At 48.6% G+C, this 23707-nt stretch overlaps 1 protein-coding gene across 3 annotated transcripts in view; it reads left to right on the plus strand.

The window, feature by feature from the left end:
- Nucleotides 1–5592: 5592 nt before the first annotated feature.
- The window catches only part of CRHR1 (corticotropin releasing hormone receptor 1), a 46394-nt gene continuing 28279 nt past the window's right edge, over nucleotides 5593–23707 (plus strand). The window contains exon 1 of one of the 3 annotated variants that reach the window (XM_006833534.1): nucleotides 5593–5662. In XM_006833534.1, the coding sequence (XP_006833597.1) occupies nucleotides 5630–5662 (33 nt within the window). In that variant the 5' untranslated portion in view covers nucleotides 5593–5629. The remainder of the gene's footprint in view (nucleotides 5663–23707) is intronic. The other 2 variants (XM_006833536.1, XM_006833535.1) reach the window with 2 other exon arrangements.

Here is a 23707-nt window from a genome sequence, read left to right on the forward strand (position 1 = left end):
AGGGTGCTTCCCAGCCACTCCACCGTTTTGCCTTTTTTAAGTGCACCTTTTAAGAGTTATTTTCTTAAAAAAGCAAAACAAAACAAAGCTTGAATGACCTTCTTTGACACCATTAATAAATGCAAAATGATACTTGTGCCCAGGCAAAGTGCACTTGCTCTTGACTGACATAACTCAGACTCAGGGAGTGGGGAGGAGGAGCAGAGGCCACTCTGAGGGGCCCTCTGTAAAGAAGCAGCCTGTCCTTGTCCTGTGGCCACTGCCAAGCCTGTGACTTGCCTTTTGTCCATCCGCTGGGAAGAAACAAGGGAGAAGACAAAGGGAACAGCTGCTCCTAGGGCATCATTTTCCAAACCTCCTAAAGGTGCTGTCACAGCTCCCCTCTCCATGGCACACTGGGGGGGAAATCCACAACAGGAATCAGGAATCTGGGGTTCAGATCCTGCCTGTGCCAAAGCCAGCTGTGTGACCTTGAGCAAAGCATCAACATTTGAGCTCAGCTTTCTCATCTGTAGTGAGGCTTCTTAATATATCCTACATAGGGTTGTTACAGGGATTAAATGAGATTATGTTTATGAAAGAGCTTTAGGTAATGCAAACTGCCATACAAATTCCAATGACTATTATCTGTTGTTCTGAATGAGAATGAATAATATTAAGCCCCTTAGTCCAATGGTCCAGAAGATCCTCAGTGCAGGCCCCTCCAACTCCACTGAGCCCCATCCAGTCCCTCCATCCCCATCTCTTGTTTCCCATCAGACTAGTCTTCTCTCTTGACCTTGGATTTGCTCCCCAGGCTCTGTATCTAAGGGACCTTCCTGCTTTGAAGGCCTATCTCCCTCTTTCATCTTCATCTGTCCACAACCACTTCTTTCAAGATCCAACTCCCAACTCACCTCCTCTAAACATTTCCACTAACAAAGGGGTGGGTCATGGCCAGTGTGTTCCCTTTTCCCAAAGGAGCTATATATTGTGACACCAAGCCAAAGCCTGGCACGTTCTAGGTAAGTGCGGGTGGATAAATACGATGATGATGATAACGATGATAAGATTTAGCATTTCAAGTAGCTAACACCTTCAAAGCACTTACTGAGAGGCAGTCACTTCACTAAGGGTTTTACACATATTAACTCCTTCACTTATTGAGGACTGACTAGTCATATGGGATTGAATACTTGCCTCTCTGCTTTTAGACCTCAGCACAAGCATTTCCTCCTTGGTAGAACCTCCCCACTGGCCCCATACAGAATCAATATTCCTGCCTTTGTACCCACGGTGACTGGTCTGGTCTGTTGTTGACCTAATTTCACTAGGTTTTAATTATTTATCAAAGTGACTGTCTCCCCTTCCAGCTTGGCACATCTTGAGGGATAAGACCCTGTTCTATTAATCCTTATCCGCCTCTGGGTCCAACAATGACTGGCACATTTTTCCAAGCCTCCTACCTCAGGAATGTTCTAGACCAGTGCTGCCCCAAGTATGATGTACAGAATGGGACCCATCTGACCATTTTTGCTGCTACCCTGTGATTAATGCAGAAACTGAGAGTAAGCATTTAGAAGTTTTTAAGCAATTGGACAGTGTAATTTTATGTCCACTGAATCTTATAGTTTTACAGATTGAGCTTTTGTTTTATATTTTTATTTCATTTTCTTATATTTATTTTCACTGTCTTTTACAATAGTATCTGAAATTCAAAATGAAAACAAAAAAACCCTGGTTCTTAGGGTCCATGAGCGGTGCAAGTGATTTGCACTTAGCTAATAGCCAAAGAGGAGTCCGTGGGAGAAAGATGAGGCTTCCTGCTCCGGTAAAGATTTACAGCCTCGGAAACCCTACGCAGGGTCACTATGAGTCAGAACCGACTCCATGGCACATAATAATAACAACAATAGCCAAAGGAGTCCTCGTGTGGTGCTGTGGGTTAATGCGCCAAACTGCAAAGTCATTTGAACTGCAAGGTCGATGGTTCAAGCTCGGAAAGCCTATGCAGGGTCACTATGGGTCAGAACCAACTCAGCGACACTTAACAACAACAATAGCCAAAAGGTTGGTGGTTCGAACCCACCCAGTGGCACTACAGAAGGGACAGCCCTGACAATGACTTCTGTAAACGTTACAACCAAGAGAACCCTATGGAGCAGTTCTTCTCTGTAACAGATGGGGGAGCTCTCCAAAATCACAAATCAACAACAAAACCCAAATCAGGAAGAAATCCTGGCTCTTCACACCAGATATTCTGAGAAGTATGATGATTGCAGAGCAGTGATCCTCACAAAGATTCAATGATTAGAATCAAACATGGCCGCCTACATAAACCCCACTGGTAAACAATGCCTGGGTCCCACTCCACCACCACTTGCTCTCACATGTTTCTCCTACTAGTTGGGAGGGCATCAAATTGTCTTTTACTTGTTTGGGCCCCTCATATCTCTTCTTTCTTCCAAATCTGACTAGTTTCACAAACAAAAGTCTGGGCCAGTACTAAAAAATGAGAAGACAGAGGAAAGATCAGAAGAGACTTTGAGAAGGTTCAGGCTGGGAACAAAATAGTCTAATGGGCCCAGAGCCTGTCCCGAGATGCAGAGAGCTTCTGATTCGGAATCAGCTGGGATCCAGGCCTGGCTGGAAGGGCTGGGGCTGAGAGGAGAGGAAGAGCACAGAAGGTTCTGGAAAGGCACAGACAGACTAGACATGGCATCTTCACTGAGCTGGGCCTTGAAGGTGAAAGGAAATAGTTTGGGACAATGAGGAAATTTGGAACCTTTTCACAGAGGGAGTATTTAATATGAGACTCTCACTATGCCCTGAGGCTGGCTAGGTCAACACTAGAAATAGGGAGGTCACATGGTTATGGAGCTGGTCTCCTTTCCCTACCTCCAGGAGCTCAGTCAGTGAAATCAAGAGATGCCACTTCAGAAGGAGAGGTCTAGCAGGCCAGAAAGGCAGGAAGTGCAAGACTTGATTACAGCCAATCGATGGCATTAGCATATTTAAAGATCAAGTCAAGGAGAAGGAGAAATTTGATGGTGTTTATTAAGTAGAGAGAAACTCAGGATCTGGAAACATGGAGTTGTCTGATCCATGGAGAGTGTTGGGGATGAGGGGTGGGGTGGGGGACCCTACAGATTCTGATTCTAAAATAACCTTTTCTAATCCAGAATTCTGCTTCCTACAAAGAACTGCCTAGAGGGAGAGAACGAGCTGACCCCCATACTTGACAACAGTGAGGATGATGAAGATGGTGATAACCTGAATTAACCACCAGTTACTGTTCCAAGCCCTTTGCAAATATTAACTCATTTAATCTAAACAACTGGAGGCATGGTGGCTCTGTACAATAAGTACTGGACTGTGAACCACAAGGTCGGTGATTTGAGCCCACCAGTTGCTCCACTGGAGAAAGATGAGGCTTTCTGCTCTTGCAAAGATATACAGCCAACGAAACCATAGGGTCACTATAAATCGGCACTGACTCAATAGCACTTAACAACAACAACAAACCAAACAACAACCCTACCAGACAGGTTTTCCTATAAATGAGTTGATCGAGGGATTATGACATCATTTTTCAGTTTTAAATGGCTTGAAAGCACAATAGTCAAGATTCAAATTCAAGCTGTCTGTCTTCACTAGATTCCTACAGCTACTTTTTGTTGAGAACAAAACGTTGGCAATCTGGTTGGTACATCCATCCTTCTGGGATTGTCCAGGGTGAGTCAGCCCCTCTCTCAATATAACCAGCTCTGGGGTCCTAACTTAGTGGTCCAGTCCAGTAAGACTCTAGACTACACCTAAAAAGTAGCACCTGGTGAAGCTCAGCTTGTGTGACCAGCTGGCTTCCTGGACGATACCCCTCCCACCTTTGGTGCCCAATCCTCCTGGCACTTAGAATCTAGTTGCTCTGGGTGGCAGGCACACTGGAGAAGGCGGCAGAACATGCTGGGAAGGTGAGTAAACGGAAAATCAGCAGACTGAGGACGACTGGGCTCATCAACTGTGGGACTTCTCATAGGCCACCAACATCCCTTTGTGCCCTCAGTTTCCCGTGTGTGTTGGATCACATGACCTCTTACTATAACCCCAGTTCCCAGTGAAGAGTCGGTTGGATCCCTGGCTCTTGCCCAATGTGCTGATAAGTGAACCCAGGGCAGCTAGGTTCAGTGTTTGATTTCAAAGCCGGCTGACAAGTCTGCCCACTGGGATGACGTTCGTGCTAGAGGCTGAGGTTCCCTGGATAGAATGAAGATTTCCATACCCTCTGGGTACCTCCTCTTCAGTTCCGGAGGAGGAGATGGGGGGAGGAGTCAAAAGTTCTGCCCACCTAGAAGGGTTAGAGGTACTACGGTGGAGAAAACGGCCTTCCCGAGCTGGGGAAGGGATAGAAAACTGAGCTTTAAAGCTGCCTGCCAGAGCTGGGGAAGGGACGGAAAACTGATGCTTAAAGCCGAATGAAGACCCCAGGTTTAGCAGAGCACCTGATCCCTCCCCTGTAAACTTAGCCGAAAGGGGGCGCTGCTGCCTCCTCCATGTTCTGCGCTCAAGGTTCCCTCTGTATTCCCGGCGTTATAGCCCTTTGCGCGCTCTTCACTTTGCCCAGCCTTCAGCTGCGGGCTAGTACTGCAGGGCGCCGCCGTCTTTCTGTCATTTTAGGGTTCCCAGGGCAAGCCCCTTGCCCAGACAAACTGAGAAGGCGCTTAGCTTGTCAAATGAATGAATGAATAAATTAACGAGAAGGGCTCTTCCGCCGAGTTTTAGCGTCTCTGATCGCACAGGGTGTGTCAGTACCAAAGGCTCTGAGAATCGGACCTTGGCGTTGGGCCTCGGCTGGAGTAGGGATTGCGGGGGATCTTCATGCCAGCGCAGGGCGAGAACTGCCCAGACGCAGTTGCCAGCTTCACCGCGTCTCCACGGCTGCTCCACTCAACCCGGCCGCCCTATTCCCCAGTCTCCGATAGCCATACTCTCACAGACCCTTCTGAGCATCCCCCAAGTCTCCCCCAGACTCCCTAGGAATTCCCAGGCTAGGTCTCCGAGGGTGAGCGGCGGGAGGCTGCCTCTTCCCCAGCCCCCCATCCTCGGCTTCTCCCGGACTGCAGCGGCTGCCGCCACCGCTGCTAATGCGCCCCACTGACTGCCGCAAACCTGGGCGCCCGGAAAGGGGGTCAGAGCGGCTAGGGCGCGGGGAGGAGCTCGGGGAGGATCGGGGCCGGAGGAGGCGGGAGGGGCAGGGAGCCGAGGGGCGAGGCGCGGAGGAGGAACCGAGAAGAGGGGAGGTGACCGCCTGGGAAGAGGACGCGCGAGGCGAGGGGGCGGGGAGCCAGGCGAGGAGCGGCGAGAACCGAGAGGGAGGCGGCGGGGGCGAGGCGCGCTCAAGGCGGGCGAGAGGCGGCTGAGGACTCTGGCAGTGTCGGGTAACGGCGGCGGGACCTCCCGAAGAAGGGCCGAACCGCAGGGTCAGGCCAGACTGCCGAGCGGGGGAACGTGGTTCTGGGCACCTCCGCTCCGGGCAGCGACGGAGGAGTCTGGTCGCCCACTCCGTGACACCAGAGCCCTCAACCGCCTGCCGGGTCCTCTGAGATGTTCGAGGGACCCAGGCATCCAGGACGTTGACTGAGCGAGCTCGAGGATGGGACGGCGCCCGCAGCTCCGGCTTGTCAAGGTAGGAGCACGCTGGGCAGCTCTCGAGCGCGGGCGCCCCCGGCCTGGGTTGGCTTGGGGCGGGTGGCAGGGGTGGCCTGTGGGGAGCACTCAGCAAAGCTATGACCAAGTACCGGGCTGCCGAGGGTTGAGGGGCAGCCGAATTCCCTGGACCGGAGCCAGGGCTGGGCTGATGGGGGAGAAGTCAGGTGAAAAAAGATGTGGTTACACTGCCGGGCTACTGGCGAAGGAAGGGGCCCGCCCACCGCGGACACGGCTCGGTGCCCAGACTAGCTCCAGGTTGTGGGGGCCGAGGCTTGCTTCCACCTCCCGTTTCCATGCGGGGTCGCGGCCCTGGGACAAGAAGCTCCGGAGGTGGGTCCCCACCCTGTCCCCGGCACCCTTGTCGGCTCGCGGACTCCGCACGGTCCCACCCCCAGTCCTGGGACCTCTTTCCTGCCCTTTCTACTCGGTGAAAAGCGGCTAGTCCAAGGAGATGAAGGTTCCCCGCGCCTCCAAGCCCTTGACTGAAATCGCAGTCTCCCGAGAGGAGAGTGTGTCTGCTTCTGCGACCCGCCGCTCTCCTAGCCGTTGCTCCAGCGGGTCCCGGGGTTGTGTGTCCCCCCTAATCTGCTCATTACTGCCCCAGGTCTGGCGCCCCGAGTTTAGGGAAGTCGCCAGACCGCACGCCAGCGTCTGCCGGCTGAAGTTCTGGGGCCAGTGAAAGGATGGGGGCCGACAACTGGGCCAGGGTTAGTGACAGGCGCGGGGCGCTTCCCAAAGCGATTCGGCTGGCAGGGGGAGGCACGGTGCAGCAACTGGCTGGAGAGGTTGGTGGGCCTGGGACACAGTCAGGGCGCCCTGCGCGGCGGAAGCCTGCGGATCGCGTTGCGGTGGGTCTCCCGGCTCCGCAGGGTCGGTGTGCCCGGCCTGAGCCGCAAACAGCGTTTAACGAGGCTTTGTGCATTTCAAAGCGATTATGCTCAAGAGAATGGAATGAATTTGGGGGAAGGGTGCGGATGGACTAGTTCCCCTCCCTCCATCAGTTATTAAATCAACTGTGTTTTATACCGACTCCCAAAGTGGTTTAATGGAGTTAAATCTACAAGCTTTTAAAATAAATTGCGGTGGTTCAGCCGCTGAGACGTTACTAGTTTACGAAGGCTTTTCCTTTTAGTTTCCCACCCAAATATTTTATAAGTGGTTGTTTGAAAGAAAATGACACCGGACTGGTCAGATTGAACCTGTATCTCTTTCCCCCACCCATTAATTGAGAGAGTGAACTTTGAAATTATTTCTGCGTGACAAAGGAGACCCGGCAAGATTAGGTAGAAAGAAAAATACCAGAGGCTGAATAGATGGTTTTCAGTGGGAATCTTTCCACAGGGGTCTCATGTATATGAGCCTTAATCTAAATATACAAATCAGACCGAATTTGATCTTTTAAAATAGATTCAAAGGGTTAAACAAAACCTTTTTTCATTTTCCTTTTTTCATGTTTACATGGTAATAGGTATGCCCTTTCTCTGACTTAGAATCATGTACAAATCTCTATGTAGAATTATCAGGTTTTAACTAAAATTGTGTCTTCTTTCCTTATTTCTTCCTAAAACTAGATAATGACATCTGAGTCTTTTGTGTCTGGACTAAGGAGCTCATAGGCAGTCATTCAATGCTGACTTTAATTATAAAGTTGGGTTTTTTCCTTTCATTTATGTAGAATGTGCAAGTTGCAGGACAATGTTATACCTGCTTTGCAAATATTGTAATTTTGTCCTCACAACAGCCCTGGAAGGTAGGAAGTATTACTTCCATTTTATAGGTGAGAAAACTGAGGCAAATAGAGGCTAATTAACTTCTCCAAAATCAAACAGCTAGTAAGTAATGGAGTCAGAATTCAAACTCTGGATCTAAGGTTTTGTTTTGCTAGCTGTTGTCAGAAAATATTCTAAACCACTTCAATCTCACCACAGACCTCCCCTAGATGAGAGCTCAGATTATTTTGAGTATGAATCTCGAGGCGCTATAAAAAATCTAAACTCTACGTCTGTTCCCAACAAATCAGCCAATAATGGGAAAGGAGCCACTCTGGGCCTAGCACTATACTAGAGTCTCTGGAGTTTTGAGTCCATCCTGAGGTGCTGTGGAAGAAAGACCTGGTGATCTGCCATTGAAAATCCTGTGGAGCACAATTCTACTGTGACACACATGGGGCTGCCATGAGTCAGAGTTGACTCAACAGCAAATGTGGTTTTTGTGGGGTTTTTTTTTATTATTATTTTAAGCACTGTACTGGTAACAGTGCACAGAGAATGTGTGTGCATGTGTATACGTGAGATAGAATTTGTAGAGATAGAAAGAGTGCGTGTGAATCTGCATGAGAGCGTATGTGTGAGTGAACAAGAGGCATGTGTTAGTGTGCACAATGAGAGAAATGTGTGTGCATGTATATGAGAGAGGTAGGTGAGTGTGTACTAAGGGGTGTGTGTGTGTATATGAATAAGGGAGAGATCTGTGTGTGGAAGATGGAAGGGAAAGGTCAGATATTTGCTCTCCCCACCAAGGGAGCACACCTTGGTCACCTACCCACCAGCTGCAATTCTGTCCTCACAAGGAGACCAAGTGTTTCAGAAGGCTGGTTCTGTGATTGTGGGTTAGTAGGGAGAGTAAATTCTGAGAGGGAGCTGGTTGTATTGCTGTTGCTATTATTATCAATGCCATTGTACAGCATTACACAAAGTCTGGAAATCAGAGGAGAAAATGAGTACAACCCCTCCCTAATATGACTGTTACCATGAAAAACCAATCTTTTCCTCAAGTGTAGGCTTGGGCACAGCTGTGGTCACTGAGCACCTGACTTTTCACTTAACTCTCGTAGAGTCCAAGTCTGCCCTTGTAATTCCCAAGTCTATCAGAGGGAGAGTTTCAATGTCTGCCTATTGCCTGGGAGAGGATGGGCTTTGCCATTTGGACCATTTCCAAGTTGTTTCTTTGATATATAATGTGGAGTCAGCTTTTCAAGGGAAGACATTCGTAAGAAAAAAGAGAAAGCAAAAAAACAAACTCAGACTGGGGCCATGGACTGGTGGGGCCATAGGCCTGACCACAAACAGGGAGTAAAACAGAAGTTGGGAAGGGACCTTGAAGTCAGGCCACGCCTTTCGGATTTGATATGGCCAGCTATAGGGAGAGAGAAAATGCAGGTCAGCCCAGTTGTCAAGGAATCTGTAGATGTACAAGGAAGCAGGACAATGACGTGGAAAGACTGAGGACAAGTACAAGTGGGAACTCCATTTCTCACTCTTTCTAACACTTGGCAACCGTTGGGATTCAGCTGCACAGAAGAAGTTTGGGGGTCAGAGGTGCCTCTCACCATCACTCCAAATACCAGGATTCTTGCTGAGCCCATGAGCCTGAGCCTTGGCCCTGGCCATCATATGGCAAGAAGGAGGGCATTAGGTGCAGGCTGATCATTCCTGCTACCATCATTCTGGTGTTGTCGTTAAGAGCCATCGAGTCGGTTCCAACCCATAGTGACCCTGTATGGGGTTTCTAAGGAGTGGCTAGTGAGCTTGAACCACCAACCTTGTGGTTCAAACCAACCTTGCAGTCCAGCGCATTAATGCACAGTGCCGCAATTGGCAAATCTGACTTTGGTCCAGCTCTGCTTCCAAATTCCTGTGTACCTTCAGGTAGATCACCTTCCCTCTCTGAACCACAATTTTTCTAGCTGTAAAAGAGGACTATTGTGCCAGATTCTTTGTTATCTTTTCCTACCTTGTGAAAGGTGTGTGTTTGGAACACTCCTTAGAGCTCTGACCTCACATGGACAGGGTGAGAGGCAGCAGATTCAACTCCTAGCTCTGTTCATTTCCAGCTGTAAGACCTAGGGCAAGGTGCTTGACCTCTCTGAGCTTCAGTGTTCCCCCTTCTGGAATGGGGGCAGTACAACATTCCTGAGGTGGAGGAGGCAAGGGTGAAATGAATTAATACATGGAAACTGCCTGGCAGAGTACCCGGCATGGAGTTTGCATTCAGACCAAGTTGCAAAGTGACTGATGTCCATAGACCCTCCACCAAGGAGCTTGATGGAAGGAGAGGTGGTGAAGGTATGGAGGTTGGGATATAGGGTACTTGGCAATGTCGATTCTCCTCCTGCCCCAGGGTGCTTTCCACAGTCCCTGGGGAAAAGGATAAAGCCACCTGCCATCAGCTGGGACTCAAAGCTCAAAGGACAGAGGGGCCCACAACTGACCTTCTGAACATTTCAGACACAAAAATAGAGACACGTACAGAGGATACTGTAAAATGATTAACTCACAGATGAAGCAATTATTTTGAAAACAACTAGAAAATAGCTGGATTCTATTAAGCAGCAGAAGAACCCTGGTAGCATAGTGGGTCAGCAAGGTCAGGAGTTCAAATCCACCAGCCACTCCATGAGAAAAAGATGAGGCTTTCTGCTCCTGTAAAGATTTATAGCCTCGGAAACCCTAGACAGGGTGAGAACCAACTCTTCAGCATGCAGCAAGCAGTTAAGCAACAAGTTATTTATGACCCATTTATTTTCAGAGTAAGTGGTGTTTGCTTCATTTAACAAATTTGAAAGGAAGGAAGGAAGATAGGGAGGGAGGAAGGAAGAGCGCCTTTTGAGTGTAGACATCTCCCAGGGGGCTTCAAAAAATCTGGAAAAGTGGAATTAAAAGATAATGAAATGTTTCCACATACTCTTTTTTTTTTTTTTTTTAATGTTTTATTGTGAATTATGTGATAGTTTACATGGGAAAACATTAGTTTTACATTAATTCTGTCGTATATTGTCTCATTGCCATAGTTACAATACCCTCCATGCAATCCTTCCCCCGTGCCCCCCAGGTCTTCAGCACACAGTTGCTTTCCCTCTCTGGATCTAAAGTCTCCAGCATCTCCATCGCTCCACATCATCATCTCTGGCTCCATTTCAGGCATCACTGCTTCTCTGGGGAGGGTCCAGCTCTCTGCTCTTCTCCCTTGATGGTCCTAGGGCCCTCCGCTCCTAGACTGAAAAGTTAATCACTCCCCTCCTTGCTATAAAACGTCTACCTTTACATTTCCAACCCTCACAATCAGTCCTGATAACAATTATTCACTATTATACCACAAGAGACCCGTCTGCATTTCATTGCATCAGCCCCGCCTAGACAGATTGAATACTACTCACAGGAGATTCTACCTTCCTCCAGGCCCTCTGGATCTAGGTTCCCTCTTGAAAGCTTATAAGCCAGTCACTTCTTGCCTTTGTTGCCCCCGTCCCCCCCCCCACCCCCACCCCACTTTGGGTAGCCCATGTCCAAGTTGCCCATCCCTGTCTACTCTGTGTTCCACTTACTCTTTGAAGCCCCATCGCACCTCCTTTCTGTGAAATGGGCATGCCTGGATGCAACTCTGGAAGGCAGGTCCTATGCACACAGAACTACTGATCCAAAATGGTTTTTGGCCACTTTCCTCCCAACTGTTTCTGGGGCGAATGAAGATAATCGTGACTGCACTTTGTTCTGTGTTGTTGTTGTTGTTGGGCTCTGTCAAATCAGTTCCCACTCACAGCGGCCCCATGTGACAGAGTAAAACCATTCCATTGGGTTTTCTTGGCCATAATCTTTACAGGAGCAGGTTGCCAGATGTTTGTCTCATAGAAAGGCTGGGTAGATTTGAACCACCAGCCTTTTGGTTATATAAACACAGGCACTTTCAGGGTCCCACTCCTTGGCTCTACTGGACCTGGGGGGAGCTACTTCAGTTAATTGCATTTCAGTGGGGCTTGTGGGTCATCAGCTTGTTCCCAACCTCCAGCCAGTCTGTATGGAGCTAGGGTGCCTAGGTCAAAGTGAGAAAGTGGCCAGACTGGTCCAGCCACTTCTGAGGCTGGAGAATTAGGGAGGTTGGAGATTTGTAAGCAAAGCAACTTCAATGGAGTGTCTACCCATTGTCCAAGTTTTCAGAGGTAGTAGGGGGTCCTGGTAGCATAGTGGTTACAAATCAGGCTGCGAACCACAAGGTCAGCAGTTCAAAACTACCAACTGTTTCACCTGAGAAAGATGAGGCTTTCTGCTCACGTAAAGATTTACAGCCTCGGAAACCCTGTATAGGGTCACTAGGAGTCGGAACCAACTCCACGGCACATAACTAACCAACAAGGGAGTCCTGAGGCACAGCGGGAGTTTCCATTGAACTTTTAAGCATTGGGAGATCAAGACACTTAGAACAGTTGGAACAGGGTACATATTGCTTAAGAACTGGAAGGCAGACCGCCCAAGAGGAAGGGTTGGAGCTACGGGCTGGCTGCAGTATTTCCATTGATAGTGGGGACCCCACTTCAATCCAGTATGGGAGAAAGGTGAGGCTGTCTGTTCCCATAAAAATTTACAGTCTCAGAAACCCTATGCAAGGTCACTACGAGTTTGAATCAGGAGCTCTGGTCATGTAGTGTTTACGAGTCGGGCTACTAACCTTAACATCAGCAGTTCAAAACTACCAGCTTTTCTGTGGAAGAAAGATGAGGCTTTCTGCTCCCATAAAGATCTACAGTCTCGGAAACCCTATGCAGGCTCACGATGAGTCGGAACTGACTCCACGGCACAGCACCACCGGCACAGCACCACCACCGTGAGTTGGAATTGGCTCAGTGGTGGTGGGTTTTGATCCATTAGGAGCCCCTCCCTGAGTGGTGAAAATGGTTAATGCCTGTGGCTGCTAACTGAAAGGTTGGAGGTTCAAGTCCACACAGAGATGCCTCGCAAGAAAGACCTGGCAATCTACACTGAAAATCCTAGGGAACATAGTTCTGCTTGGACACACATGGGTCGCTCAAAGTCAGAATTGACTTGATGGCAACTGGTTTGACCCATGTATCCTCTAGTGTTGATCCAGTCTTCTTGGAAGTTTCCATAAAATTTGTCCCAGCTTAAGGTCCAGAGGCACTTCCACTGTGTAGACACAGCTTGGTGGAAAGTCTGTGAACAGAAATGGGGAGAGGGATGGAGGCCCAGAGATGAGGGACTGGACTGTGCTGGCTGGGAAGGAAATGAGTCTGGGTAGGGGTGGGGAAGTGGGGGCATGGCAGGGAAAGTCCAGGGATGTCTGAGGGGTCATCCTCCTGTGCCCAGGGCCCTGATCCACCATCAGAGGAAAGAGCAAAGTTGCAGCTTTTGTGTGGCTCGAGAGTGGACATTTTACTAGTCTATACCATGAGCACACACACAGACAGACAGACAAAACGGTGAAAGGGATGCAGAGAGAGACTAAAGGGGATGCAGAAATGGACAACACTGGCTAAAGTTGGCATAAAAGAGGACAGAAGGACAGAGAGTCTGGAAAAGGAGAGACAGACAGACAGACAGAGCGACGAGAGAGGGAAGTGACAAGAAACAAAAAGACCCCAGTATCTTCCCTGGTCATTCTTAACTTTCTCCTGAGACAACACCATGTGTGCCCTAGTTCTAAGCCAGAGATGGTGATTCTTGGAAACCCCTCTCTTTGCTTTTCACTAGAACCTATGGCCCACATCCCTAACCCCATCCCTAGAGCCCTCCTCAGCTGCCAGGAGGTGCTGATGAATATTGATGAAAGAGCCCCACGCATGCCGCCCTCCCCCAGCAGCTCAGTACAAGAGAGACAATCTGCTGCCGCTGTGTTCCTAACAATCCCGTGTACAGTGATCTGTCTGTCTGTCTCTCACACACATGCACATGTGGGGACCCTCGGTGCTGTAATAACACTCCCTACCTGCTACCCCCTCAGAGGCTATGACACAGACCTCACGTCTCCTGTCAGCACAAACAGATGAGGCAGAGGCCAGAGGGGCAGCTGGGAACCCAGGGCTGCAGGGTTAGTGATTGGGGTGAATGGCGGGTTGGGCAGCCACCATGACCACCCCTTGATCATATGTGCCTGGCTGGGAGCCTCAAAGGCTCAGCCAACCTCTCTCTTCCCAGCCTTTCAGGGGGAGGCAGGTCCTGGGAGGGAGGGCTACATCCTGGGTGTGAGCCCCTGCCTCCCCCTCCCTCCCATGCCCTTTCTCTCTGCCCAGCCGAGTTCTCCTGGCCAGATGCACCATTCACAGAGCCGCTCCCCTGCCACCGGGTCTATACGCAGTACTCCATTGAGCCCTCCCATCCTAGCTCAGACCAGACTCAACCTGCATCTCCCATACCTCCCCCTCTGGCCCGCTGCCTCCTTCCTACCCCTAAAACACAGTCTTCCTGCTGCCCTCAGTCTCTCCACACCAGTCAGCACCTATCCTGTCCACCTACATCACCTCCTCCAGGAAGCCCCTCCCAGGTGTATCACTCACAGGTTGCCTTGGCTCACTTCACATCTCCTCCCTTGTACGCTCCAACCACTAGGAGTCCTCTAGCTCTTTGATGTGTTGCCACACCAGGTGGACCCCTTCTCATCCCTATGTTCCCACAAGGTTTCTGGGAAAAGGCCCATGTATGTGGAGCGTGGCTGGTCCTGCGCTGCTCAGTTCCCTGCGTTGGCCGAGTCAGCAGGCAGCACCTGCCACGAGACTTACTGGATACGCTAGCGGCTCCCGTGAGCACCCAGGAGGCAGCCTGGAGGATGCTGACCAGGCAGGGCCAGCAAAGCAGCAAGGAGAAGGACCTCCTGTCTGCCCAGCTGTTTGGAGAGATCATTCTCACCAGTCCCCTGCTTCTAGACTCAGGCCAGGAGAAGGGGAAATGACTAGTCCGAGGTCACCCTGGGTGTTTTGTCAGGCAGAGTGAGCTGGAGGACCTCTTCTGGCCTTGAAGACCCCTCTGGTTCTGTTTTTTCCAGGGCTTGCCACCCCCACCCTTCCATGAATGGGCTCACTATTCTCCTGCAGGAGTTCTCAGCCTCAGCACTATTGGCATTTGGAGCTAGATCATTCTTTGTTGTAGGAGGCTGTCTGTGTGTTGTAGGATTTTAGCAGCATCCCTGGTCTTTATTCAGTAGATGCCAATAGCCACCTTCCAACTAGGGCAATCAAAAATGTCTACAGACACTGCCAAATGTCCTCTGGGGATCAAAGCCATCTGCATTTGAAGAACCACTGGGTTATTCCTGTTCTCCTCAAGCTCCACCAGGAGAGTAGTAATAATAGACTAGATGCCTGACCCCAAATCTCTGGGGTAAGACCTGGGAAATGGAACGTTCTGGTTCCCAGATGCTAAGCCCTGTCTGGAAACTTCTGGCCTCTGCAGACTAAGAAACAGAAGGTGAAAACATGGATTATTTTATAGAAGAGCCTGTGATTATCCCAGATCTCTACCCAGTAGGGTTTGGTGGTCCTGCGTCCCGCTTTAACCTGACCCTCATGGCCTTGGGAGGTAGTCAAGCCTTGAGGAAAAATCCCCTACAGTTGAGCCCATTGAGACTCTCAGTGACGCTGTAGGATAGCAGAAGTACCCCATACGGTCTCTGAGGCTGTGATCTTTACGGACACAGACAGCTACATCTTTCTCCTGGGGAGCAACTGGTGGGTTTAAACCACTGACTGGGCTTTTGGTTCGCAGCCAAGCACTATAACCACTGTGCCACCATGGCTCCTTCCACTTTTCCAATAGGCACCCATTTCTAGTCATCAGACACCTCACTCTGCCCTTTGTGCTTCTCAGAAAGAGCACAGCTGATAGTGCCACTTGCCTAGCAGGTGTCTCCTAGGCTGTCCCCGACACCTCACTCCGTCTCCTAGAGCAGCAGATGTTCCTCATGCCCAGCTTCCCAGTGTCTTCCCACACACTCACAGCTCATGGGGGAGCTGCTCCCAGGGGCCCCGGCAAGGCTCCACCTGAGTGAGCAACAACCCAACTCAGCCCTTCCTGAGTCCTGCCTGTGGTGGATAGAACCGGGGAGCCAGTGATTACAAACCGAGTGGCTTAAAACATTTATTCTCTCAATGCCTGGGAGACTGGAAATCCAAGATCGGCAGGGTTGAGATCTTTCTGGGACTCTCGGAGATCATTTATTTCCTTCCTCGTTGGCTTCAGGTGGCTTCAAGAACCCCTCCCCACTGCTGCTTTGCCCCCACTTTCACACTGCCCCTCTCATGTGTGTGTGTGTGTGTTTTCGCCTCCTCACTGTCTCAGATCTTCCCCTGTCTTTTTCGTATTAAGATACATGTCATTGGATTAAAGATTTACCTGGGTAATCCAGTATGATGTTCTCCTCTAAAGAGCCTTAATTGAATTACATCTGCAAAGACCCTTTTTCCAAATAAGGTCATATTCCACAGGTGCCTCAAGTCTCTGGGTGACACAAACTACAAAGTGTCCAACTACTGACTGAAAAGTTGACGGTTCCAGCCCATCCAGAGGCACTTTGGAAGGCAGGCCTGGCCACCTGCTTCCAAAACGAAAGCTAGGTGGAGCAGCTTCACACAGCGCCCAGGGCTGCCGTGAGTCAGAATCAAGTGGATGGCAACTTACAACCACAGGTTCTGGGGATTCGAAGGTGGACATATCTTTTGGGATATGTGTCTATTCAATCCACTACAAGCCCACTGCTAGCTGTCAGGGATCAAGTCTGTGGTTGAGAGGCATGTATGGAGGGGCCACACTTATGAGGAGGAAGGGACAGGAAGGGTGAAGGCAGACAGTCCTGTCTAGGAGTGGAGAACCCAGTTCTGATTTCAGTCCCTCCATTTAGTACAGACTGAACTTGTGGAAGACTTCATTTTGCTCAGATCAAACATCAACACTCATGGAAGCAGCGGTTAAGAAATCAAACGACATATTGCATTAGGCAAATCTGCTGCATAAGACCTCTTTAAAGCGTTCAAGAGCAAAGATGTCAGTTTGAGGACTAAGGTGCACCTCAAAAATCCATGGAATTTTCAGTAACCTCATATGCATGTGAAAGCTGGACAATGAATAAGGAAGACATAGAAGAATTGATGCATTTGAGTTATGGTGTTGGAGAAGAATATTAAAAGTACCCCGGATTGCCAAAACAACAAACCAATCTGTGTTGGATGAAGTACAGCCAGAATGCTTGTTAGAAGCCAGGATAGCCAGACTTTGTCTCTCATACTTTGGACATGTTAGTAGCAGGGACGAGTCTCTTGAGAACATTATGCTTGGTAAAGTGGATGGTAAGCATAAAAGAGGAAGACCCCCAATGAGATGAATTGGCACAGTGGTAATAACAGCAATGGGCTCAAGTGTAGCAACGATTATGGGGTTGGTGTACGAATGAGCAGTGTTTTGTTCAGTTGTGCATAAGGTTGCTATGAGTTGGTACGGACTTAACAGCACCCAACAACAACAACTTAGTACAGTTAGTGGTGCAGCCAGGTACCATTTCCATCTGAGTCAGTTGTATTGTCTATACAGTGGGAGATAGCAAAGACTCCAGCTTCTCAGAGGCCAGAGCCTGGCCCTATGCAAGCCTTTAGTCAAAAGAAAACAGAGGCTAGAGAAAAGACCAACAGAGATGGCGAAGCAAAGGTGGAAGAGAAAGGTAGACAGGTTGACGGTTCCAGCAAGGTTGCAAGGTCAGGATGTGACTTGACCATGACCACAGAACAAGTCAGAGCAGCATCGCAGCCCTGAACATCCCTTCAGCGCACACTTCTGGGTTTCCAGGTGGGGAACTGCTACAGAAAAGAAAAACCCAAAAGTTGGAGAAAGCTCTGGCTGATGCGGACACAGGAGAGATGCTGAAAGGAAAAGAGACTCTGAAAAATGGGGAAAAGAAAGTAAATCCATCAACATGTCCTGGGTACAATCTTTATGGGACCTGATGGTCAAATCCATTCATTCATTCATTCATTCATTCACTCACTCATCAAACACATATCAAGGTCCCTACTCTGTGTCAGGCTCCAGTGAGGGGCCAGAAATAGATACAGGCCCTCAGGAAGCTTATGACCTGAAGGGCACAGTCCATCTAGGTCCTTGGAGGGGCACATGTGAACCCAGAGCCGGGGTCTCCAGGCCCTTGCTGTCCCTGGTGTAGGTAAAACAGGTGGTCCCTTGGTTTTAGCCCTGCTTCTGACCTCACCAGGGGCTATGACTAGGGAAGCAGCATAGATAGAGGCAGAGCATAGAGCAGGGTGCCAGGTGGGGCAAGGCACACCCCGAGCCAGGGCCCAGCTAGAAGACCTGGAGGCGGGGAACACCCAGGCATGCTCCCCACAACTGTGGGCAGATTTTTCTTTCCATTTTCTCTTTCTGTACAACAGCAATTTGAGCTAATTAACTGTAACAAATGATTTCTCGTCTGCCTAGAATAATCTTTCACTGCTCACCCACTCTTTAGGGGAAGCACAGACTCTCTGCCAGGTGCAAAAATATCTGGCACCAAACAGTCCTCCACAGCTCTCTCTACTCAGCTGCGTTCGATAATTCAGTGCAATGGCCACACAGGACCCAGAGACAATACTCACAGTTGTGGGTTTATTAGGGAAATTGTTGTTGTTGTTGTTAAGTGCTGTCAAGTTGGTTCTGACTCATAGCGACCCTGTATGGGGTTTCCAAGGAGTCGCTGGTGGGTTTGAAATGCCACCTTGCAGTTCAAATCGACCTTGCAGTCCAGTGCTTATCCTACAGTGCCAGCTGTTGCTATGAAGTGTCGTGAGTCAGTTCTGACTCATAGTGACCTTCTATAGGGTTTCCGAAGAGCCGTCGGTGGTTTGAACAGCTGACTTTGTCATTTGCTGCCTAGTGCTGATTCTACAGTGCTACACCAGGAGTCCACATGGTACCAGTTAACAGGTGACAATTTGGGATCAGAAATTCTCAGAGCACAATTCCAGTCAAGCTGCTAACCCCAAGTTCCCTGCCCAAAGTCACTCAGCTTTACTTGCTCTATGGGCTGAGAAGCCCACTGCTCTGTCGCTTTCTCTGGCTCTTGGCTCTGCTGCTGCTGCTCCTCTGGTATCTCAGCTTTCTGTCTCTGGGTCAAAGAGGTTAGGAATCTTGGGGTTCAAAGGATGCACTCGACTCTTGACTCTTCTTTAACGATAGTGAGATCCCCCTTCCTGCTTCTGAGATGGTTCCTCTCATACCCATGCTGGAGTTTCAAGGAGTCCTGGCGTGGCGCTGCAGGATAATACGCTTGACTGCAAGGTCAATTTGAACCTCAAGGTTGGTGGTTCAAACCCACCAGCCGCTACTCCGAAACCCTATACAAGGTTGCTAAGTGTTGGAATTGACTCAGCAGCACTTAATGACTTAACAATAAAGAGAGTTTCAAATTTTTACAATGACAGTGAAGTCTGTTAGCATTTACAGCTGAGCCATGCCATCCTATCAGTATCTTCTCCCATCTTCTCTCACCCAGACCTAAAAAGTATTGATTGGGGAGAATGATAAACTCTGGCTAGAAGCAACATTAAATAATGCACTACACCACATCAGGAGATGGGAGAGGTTGTGACTGTTCTGAAGGGAGGTGGGGAGGGAAGGGGCTGACCTGCAGCAGGATGGGAGGTTCTATTCATGGGATTGAAAAATCTTGGACATCTGATGGCTCATCTCTGCCTGAGTTCTAAGTCTAGCTTGGTTATTATTTGGAGGGAATCCTTGGGTTGTGCAAATAGTTTACACACTCAGTTACTAACCAAAAGGTTGAAGATTCAAGTCCACTGAGAGGCACCTTGGTAAAAAAAAAAAGCTTGGTTATCAACTTCCAAAATATCAGCCATTGAGTTTTGGAGCACAGTTATACTCTGACACAGACTTGTGGGCAACTGTTTTGTTGTTGTTGTTATTTATTATTATTATTATTCTGTAGAGCACCTCTGGTAGATTACAGAGCCTTGGTAGCACAGTGGGCTAAGTGATAGGTAGGTGGTTCAGACCTACCAACTGCTCTTTGTAAGAAAGATGAGGCAGTTTGCTTCCATAAAGATTTCCAGCCTCGGAAACCCTATGAAGCAGTCCTATCAGGTTGTTGAGTCAGAATAGGAGTTGACAGCAATGGGTTTTTGGCAGATTAGAGGGGAAAAAAATCCCCTCAGGTTCCGTTTCTGGCGGTACACAGCTTGCAATTGCAGCCCCCACCGACCCCTCCCACTGGCATCTCTGTGCAGAAATCATACACTGGCGTGTGGGGCCTTATGCCGCCCCCATATTCAATCAGTTGGTAACTATAGATATATCCCTGTCAGCAGAGGCAAGTTTCTGAAGAACTCATTGCACATATGTCTTTTCTCTGCAAACCAGAGCCTGGCTTCTAAATACAATGGGGGAGCTAGTTTTTAAAATAAATCTTGATTTATGACCCCCCACCATCACAAATTTTCACATATAGATTTTTCTTCTCTTAGAGTTCCTTAAAATAGGCTGTACCTGAGGACTGTGCAGAGCAAAGCTAATTCCTAAACCATCTGACTTATGTTGTTGTTGTGAAGTGCCGTTGAGTTGGTTTCAACCCATAGCGACCCTGTATAGGGTTTCCGAGGAGCAGCTGGTGAGCTTGAACCACCGACCTTGCAGTTCAAACTGACTTTGCAGTCTGGTGCATTAACCCATAGCTCCACACTAGGACTCCATCTGACTTATAGTGACCCCATTTGTTACAGAATGGAACTCCTCTAAAGGGCTTTCTCAACTGTATCTTTACAGAAGAAGGTTGCCAGATCTTTCTCCTGGAATGCCTCTGGGTGGGTTCAAATTGTTATCCTCTAAGTTAAAGTTGTTGTCATCAAGTCCATTCCAACGCATGATTGAACTGAAAGCAAACCTTTATGCCAGCCAGGAAGCTTGACCCTGAGCCAACTGCTTAAATATAGGGGCTGTGGACTCAATTGTACTTAACAACAACTCACACAAGGGTGCCATGTTCCTTATTTGCATTATTAGCAAGTTGTCCAATCCCCTTGGAGGCCCACAAGAGCCTCATTTGCATAACCACATCCAGTCATTTGGGGGGAATTAAAAAGACTATGGTTGTTGTTGTTAGGTGCCACTGAGTCAGTTTCGACTCATATCAACCCCTATATACAACAGAATGAAACACAGCCCAGTCCTGCACCGTCCAATTACTGCTGTGTTTGAGGCCATGTTGCTGCCACTGTGCCAATCCATCTCGGTGGGAGTCTTTCCGATTTTTCACTGATCTCCACTTTATAAAGCATGAGGTCCTTCTTCAGGGACTGGTCCTTTCTGACACTATGTCCAAAGTACAAGAGACGAAGTCTCACCATCTTGTCTTCTAAGGCGCATTCTGGCTGTACTGCTTCCAAGACAGATTTGGTTGTTCTTCTGGTTGTTGTTGTTGTTGTTGTTGTTGATAAGTGCCGTGGAGTCAATTCTGACCCAACATGGTAATTTCAATATTCTTCACCAACACCATGATTTAAATGCATTGATTCTTCAGTGGTCTTCTTGTTCCTTGTTCAATTTTCACATGCATTTGAGGCTACTGAAACCACCCAGTCTTGCACACTTTAGTCCTCAAACTGACATCTTTGCTCTTGATTTGCCTAATGTAATATGTTGTTTGATTTCTTGACTGCTGCTTCCATGAGCATTGATGGTGGATCCAAGCAAAAGGAAGTTTATTTATCATGTTATTTGTTGGTCAGGTCGTGAGGATTTTTATTTCCTTTACATTGAGGGGCAACCTATGCTGAAGGTTGTAGTTTTTGATCTTCATGAGTAAGGATTTCAGCAAACAAAGTTGCATCATTTGCATATCACCAGTTGTGAATGACTCTTCTTCTAGGTCTGATGCCATGTTCTTCTTCATATAATCCAGATTCATGGATTATTTGCTCAGCATACAGATTGAATAAGTGTGGCGAAAGGATACAATCCTTGCGCACACCTTTCCTGATTTTTAATCATTCATAATATCCTTGTCCTGTTCAAATGACTGCCTCTTGATCTATATACAGGTTCCTCATGAGTACAATTAAGTGTTCTGGAATACTCATTTTTCACAATGTTATCCATAGTTTGTCATGAAAGGGTCTGGTTAGAAGGGTCATATTAAATAATTCATTGCTGCACATTAACAACCATAATAGTCTATGTCTCAGGAAACTACCTGAAGCTCCAAGCTCATGGGTCCATCTCAGGACAGTGATCAATCCCCTCCACAGAAGACCCTTCCTCATCACCCCATCTCTTCAACCCCAAGCTCAGGGCCCTCTCTTTAAGATCCCTCTCTCATTCCTCCCCATTCTGCCCATCTTCCAGCCCATCTCCCTCAGGAAGCCTGCTCTCCCAGCACATTGTACCAACTGCCCCTGAAGCCCCTAGATCCCACTGCACTTCACCTGGGTGCTTTGCCTTGCCTTTTTCCTCTCCACTGGATCCCTTTCCTTCCTCCCAAACCTTGTACCTAGACTTGGGCTCTGAGTGTAGAATCCCAGTCCAGAGGAGAGGCTTAGTGAGGTCACTAAATCCATTGGTTAAAAACAAACTTGCACTTTAAGCAGAAAAACCCTCCCCGAAGGAAAATTGTGGAGAAGATAGAAGTGCCAACTGAGGGTGGGTGGGAGGGGAGGGCAGGGGTCTTGACTAAAGCTGCTCCCCAAGAGGCCCAGGAGAAGCACCGGGAGTAAGCCCAGATCTAGTTCAACCCTCTGTGTAGCCAAGGAAGATTCCGGGGTCCAGAGTGTCCAAGTTGCAATATTGGTCCCATTGACACTTGTTGTTAAGTGCCATCAAGTTAGTTCCAACCCATAGATACCCTGTATAGGGTTTCCGAGGAGTGGCTGGTGAGCTTGAACCACCAAACTTGTGGTTCAAACCAACCTTACAGTCTAGCGCATTAACCCACAGCACCACAGTGACACTTGTAAGGGAATTTAGCTTTCTGAAAGTATCTCTGGTCTCCTTTTTCCACAGATGATCCATTTGTCTATGATGCAGATAGGAAAGATCTCATTGTTAATATTCTTTCACAGACGAGGAAGCTGGGGTTCAGAGGGGCCAGGTGGCTCCCTGGGACTTGCACAGCTAGTTAGTGGGAACTGAGCAGTGGGCAATGACTCTTCGTGAAACACACCCTGACACCCTGACTGTGTCATCCCTGGCTGTCAGAAGCCCTTCTCGGCCTGGGGCCCTGGACCATGAAAGGGGAAGGGAGGCAGCCACCCTATTCTCCTGAACTTTTAGGAGGTGAGGGCATCCCCGGAGGCCTCTCTGCCAACTCTCCAGCAGCCCTTCAGGACTCTCCCCTAAAGGTTAATTACCAAATCATCCCATCAAAGGAAATTGCACTTTTGTGCCTTAAAGACCAAGCAGAGCTTCAGCAATGTGGCTATTTATGGTCTCTAATAAGCATTTTCCTGGGTGATTAACCTTTATACCAAAATCAAACTGGGATTTGGGATGGCAGCTTCAATTCCAGCTTGCTCTTGGCTGGCCTGGGGGTGGGGCATGGGCAACAGCTGGAGCAGGAAGGTGGCTGTCAGACTCCGCCCTCCATCCTCTTGGTTGGGGGTGGGGAGCTAGGATAGGGCCTCCCTCTCCTCTGCCCGACTCTTCAATGTCCTCCTGTGCCCAATCAGAAGACTGGCATTCCTCTCTCCATCATTGTACTCATAGCTAAACCCAAACTTGCTGCCATAAAGTTGATTCCAACTCAGTAACCCTATATAGGATTTGTGAGACTATAAATCTTTAAGGGATCTTTAAGGTGATCTTTAAGCTCACCTCATCTTTCTTCTGAGTAACAGCTGGTGGGTTTGAGCCACCAACTTTATGGCTAGCAGCCCAACACCTAACCCACAGTGCCACCAGGCCTCCTCCTATGCATATACAAATCACCTACTGGCCTGAATTGTGTCTCTAAAAGATATGTTGAAGTCTGGACTCCTAGTATCTGAGAGTGTGACCTTATTTGAAATAAGGTCTTTTTACATGCAAACAGGGTCATATTGGAGTCAGGTGGGCTCTAATCCTGTGTATCTTGTGTTCTTATAAGATAGGAGAAGAAACACAGAGAGATGTATGAAATGAGTGCTTTATGATGACAGAGTCTGCAGAGATTGGAGTGATGCGTCTCCAAATCACAGAGTACCAAGGATGCTGGAAATCATCAGAGGTTAAGAAGAGACAGGGAAGGAAAGATGTTCTAGAGCCTTCCAAGG

Source organism: Chrysochloris asiatica, unplaced genomic scaffold (genome assembly GCF_000296735.1).
Source record: "Chrysochloris asiatica unplaced genomic scaffold, ChrAsi1.0 scaffold00007, whole genome shotgun sequence".
Classification (NCBI taxonomy): Eukaryota; Metazoa; Chordata; class Mammalia; order Afrosoricida; family Chrysochloridae; genus Chrysochloris; species Chrysochloris asiatica.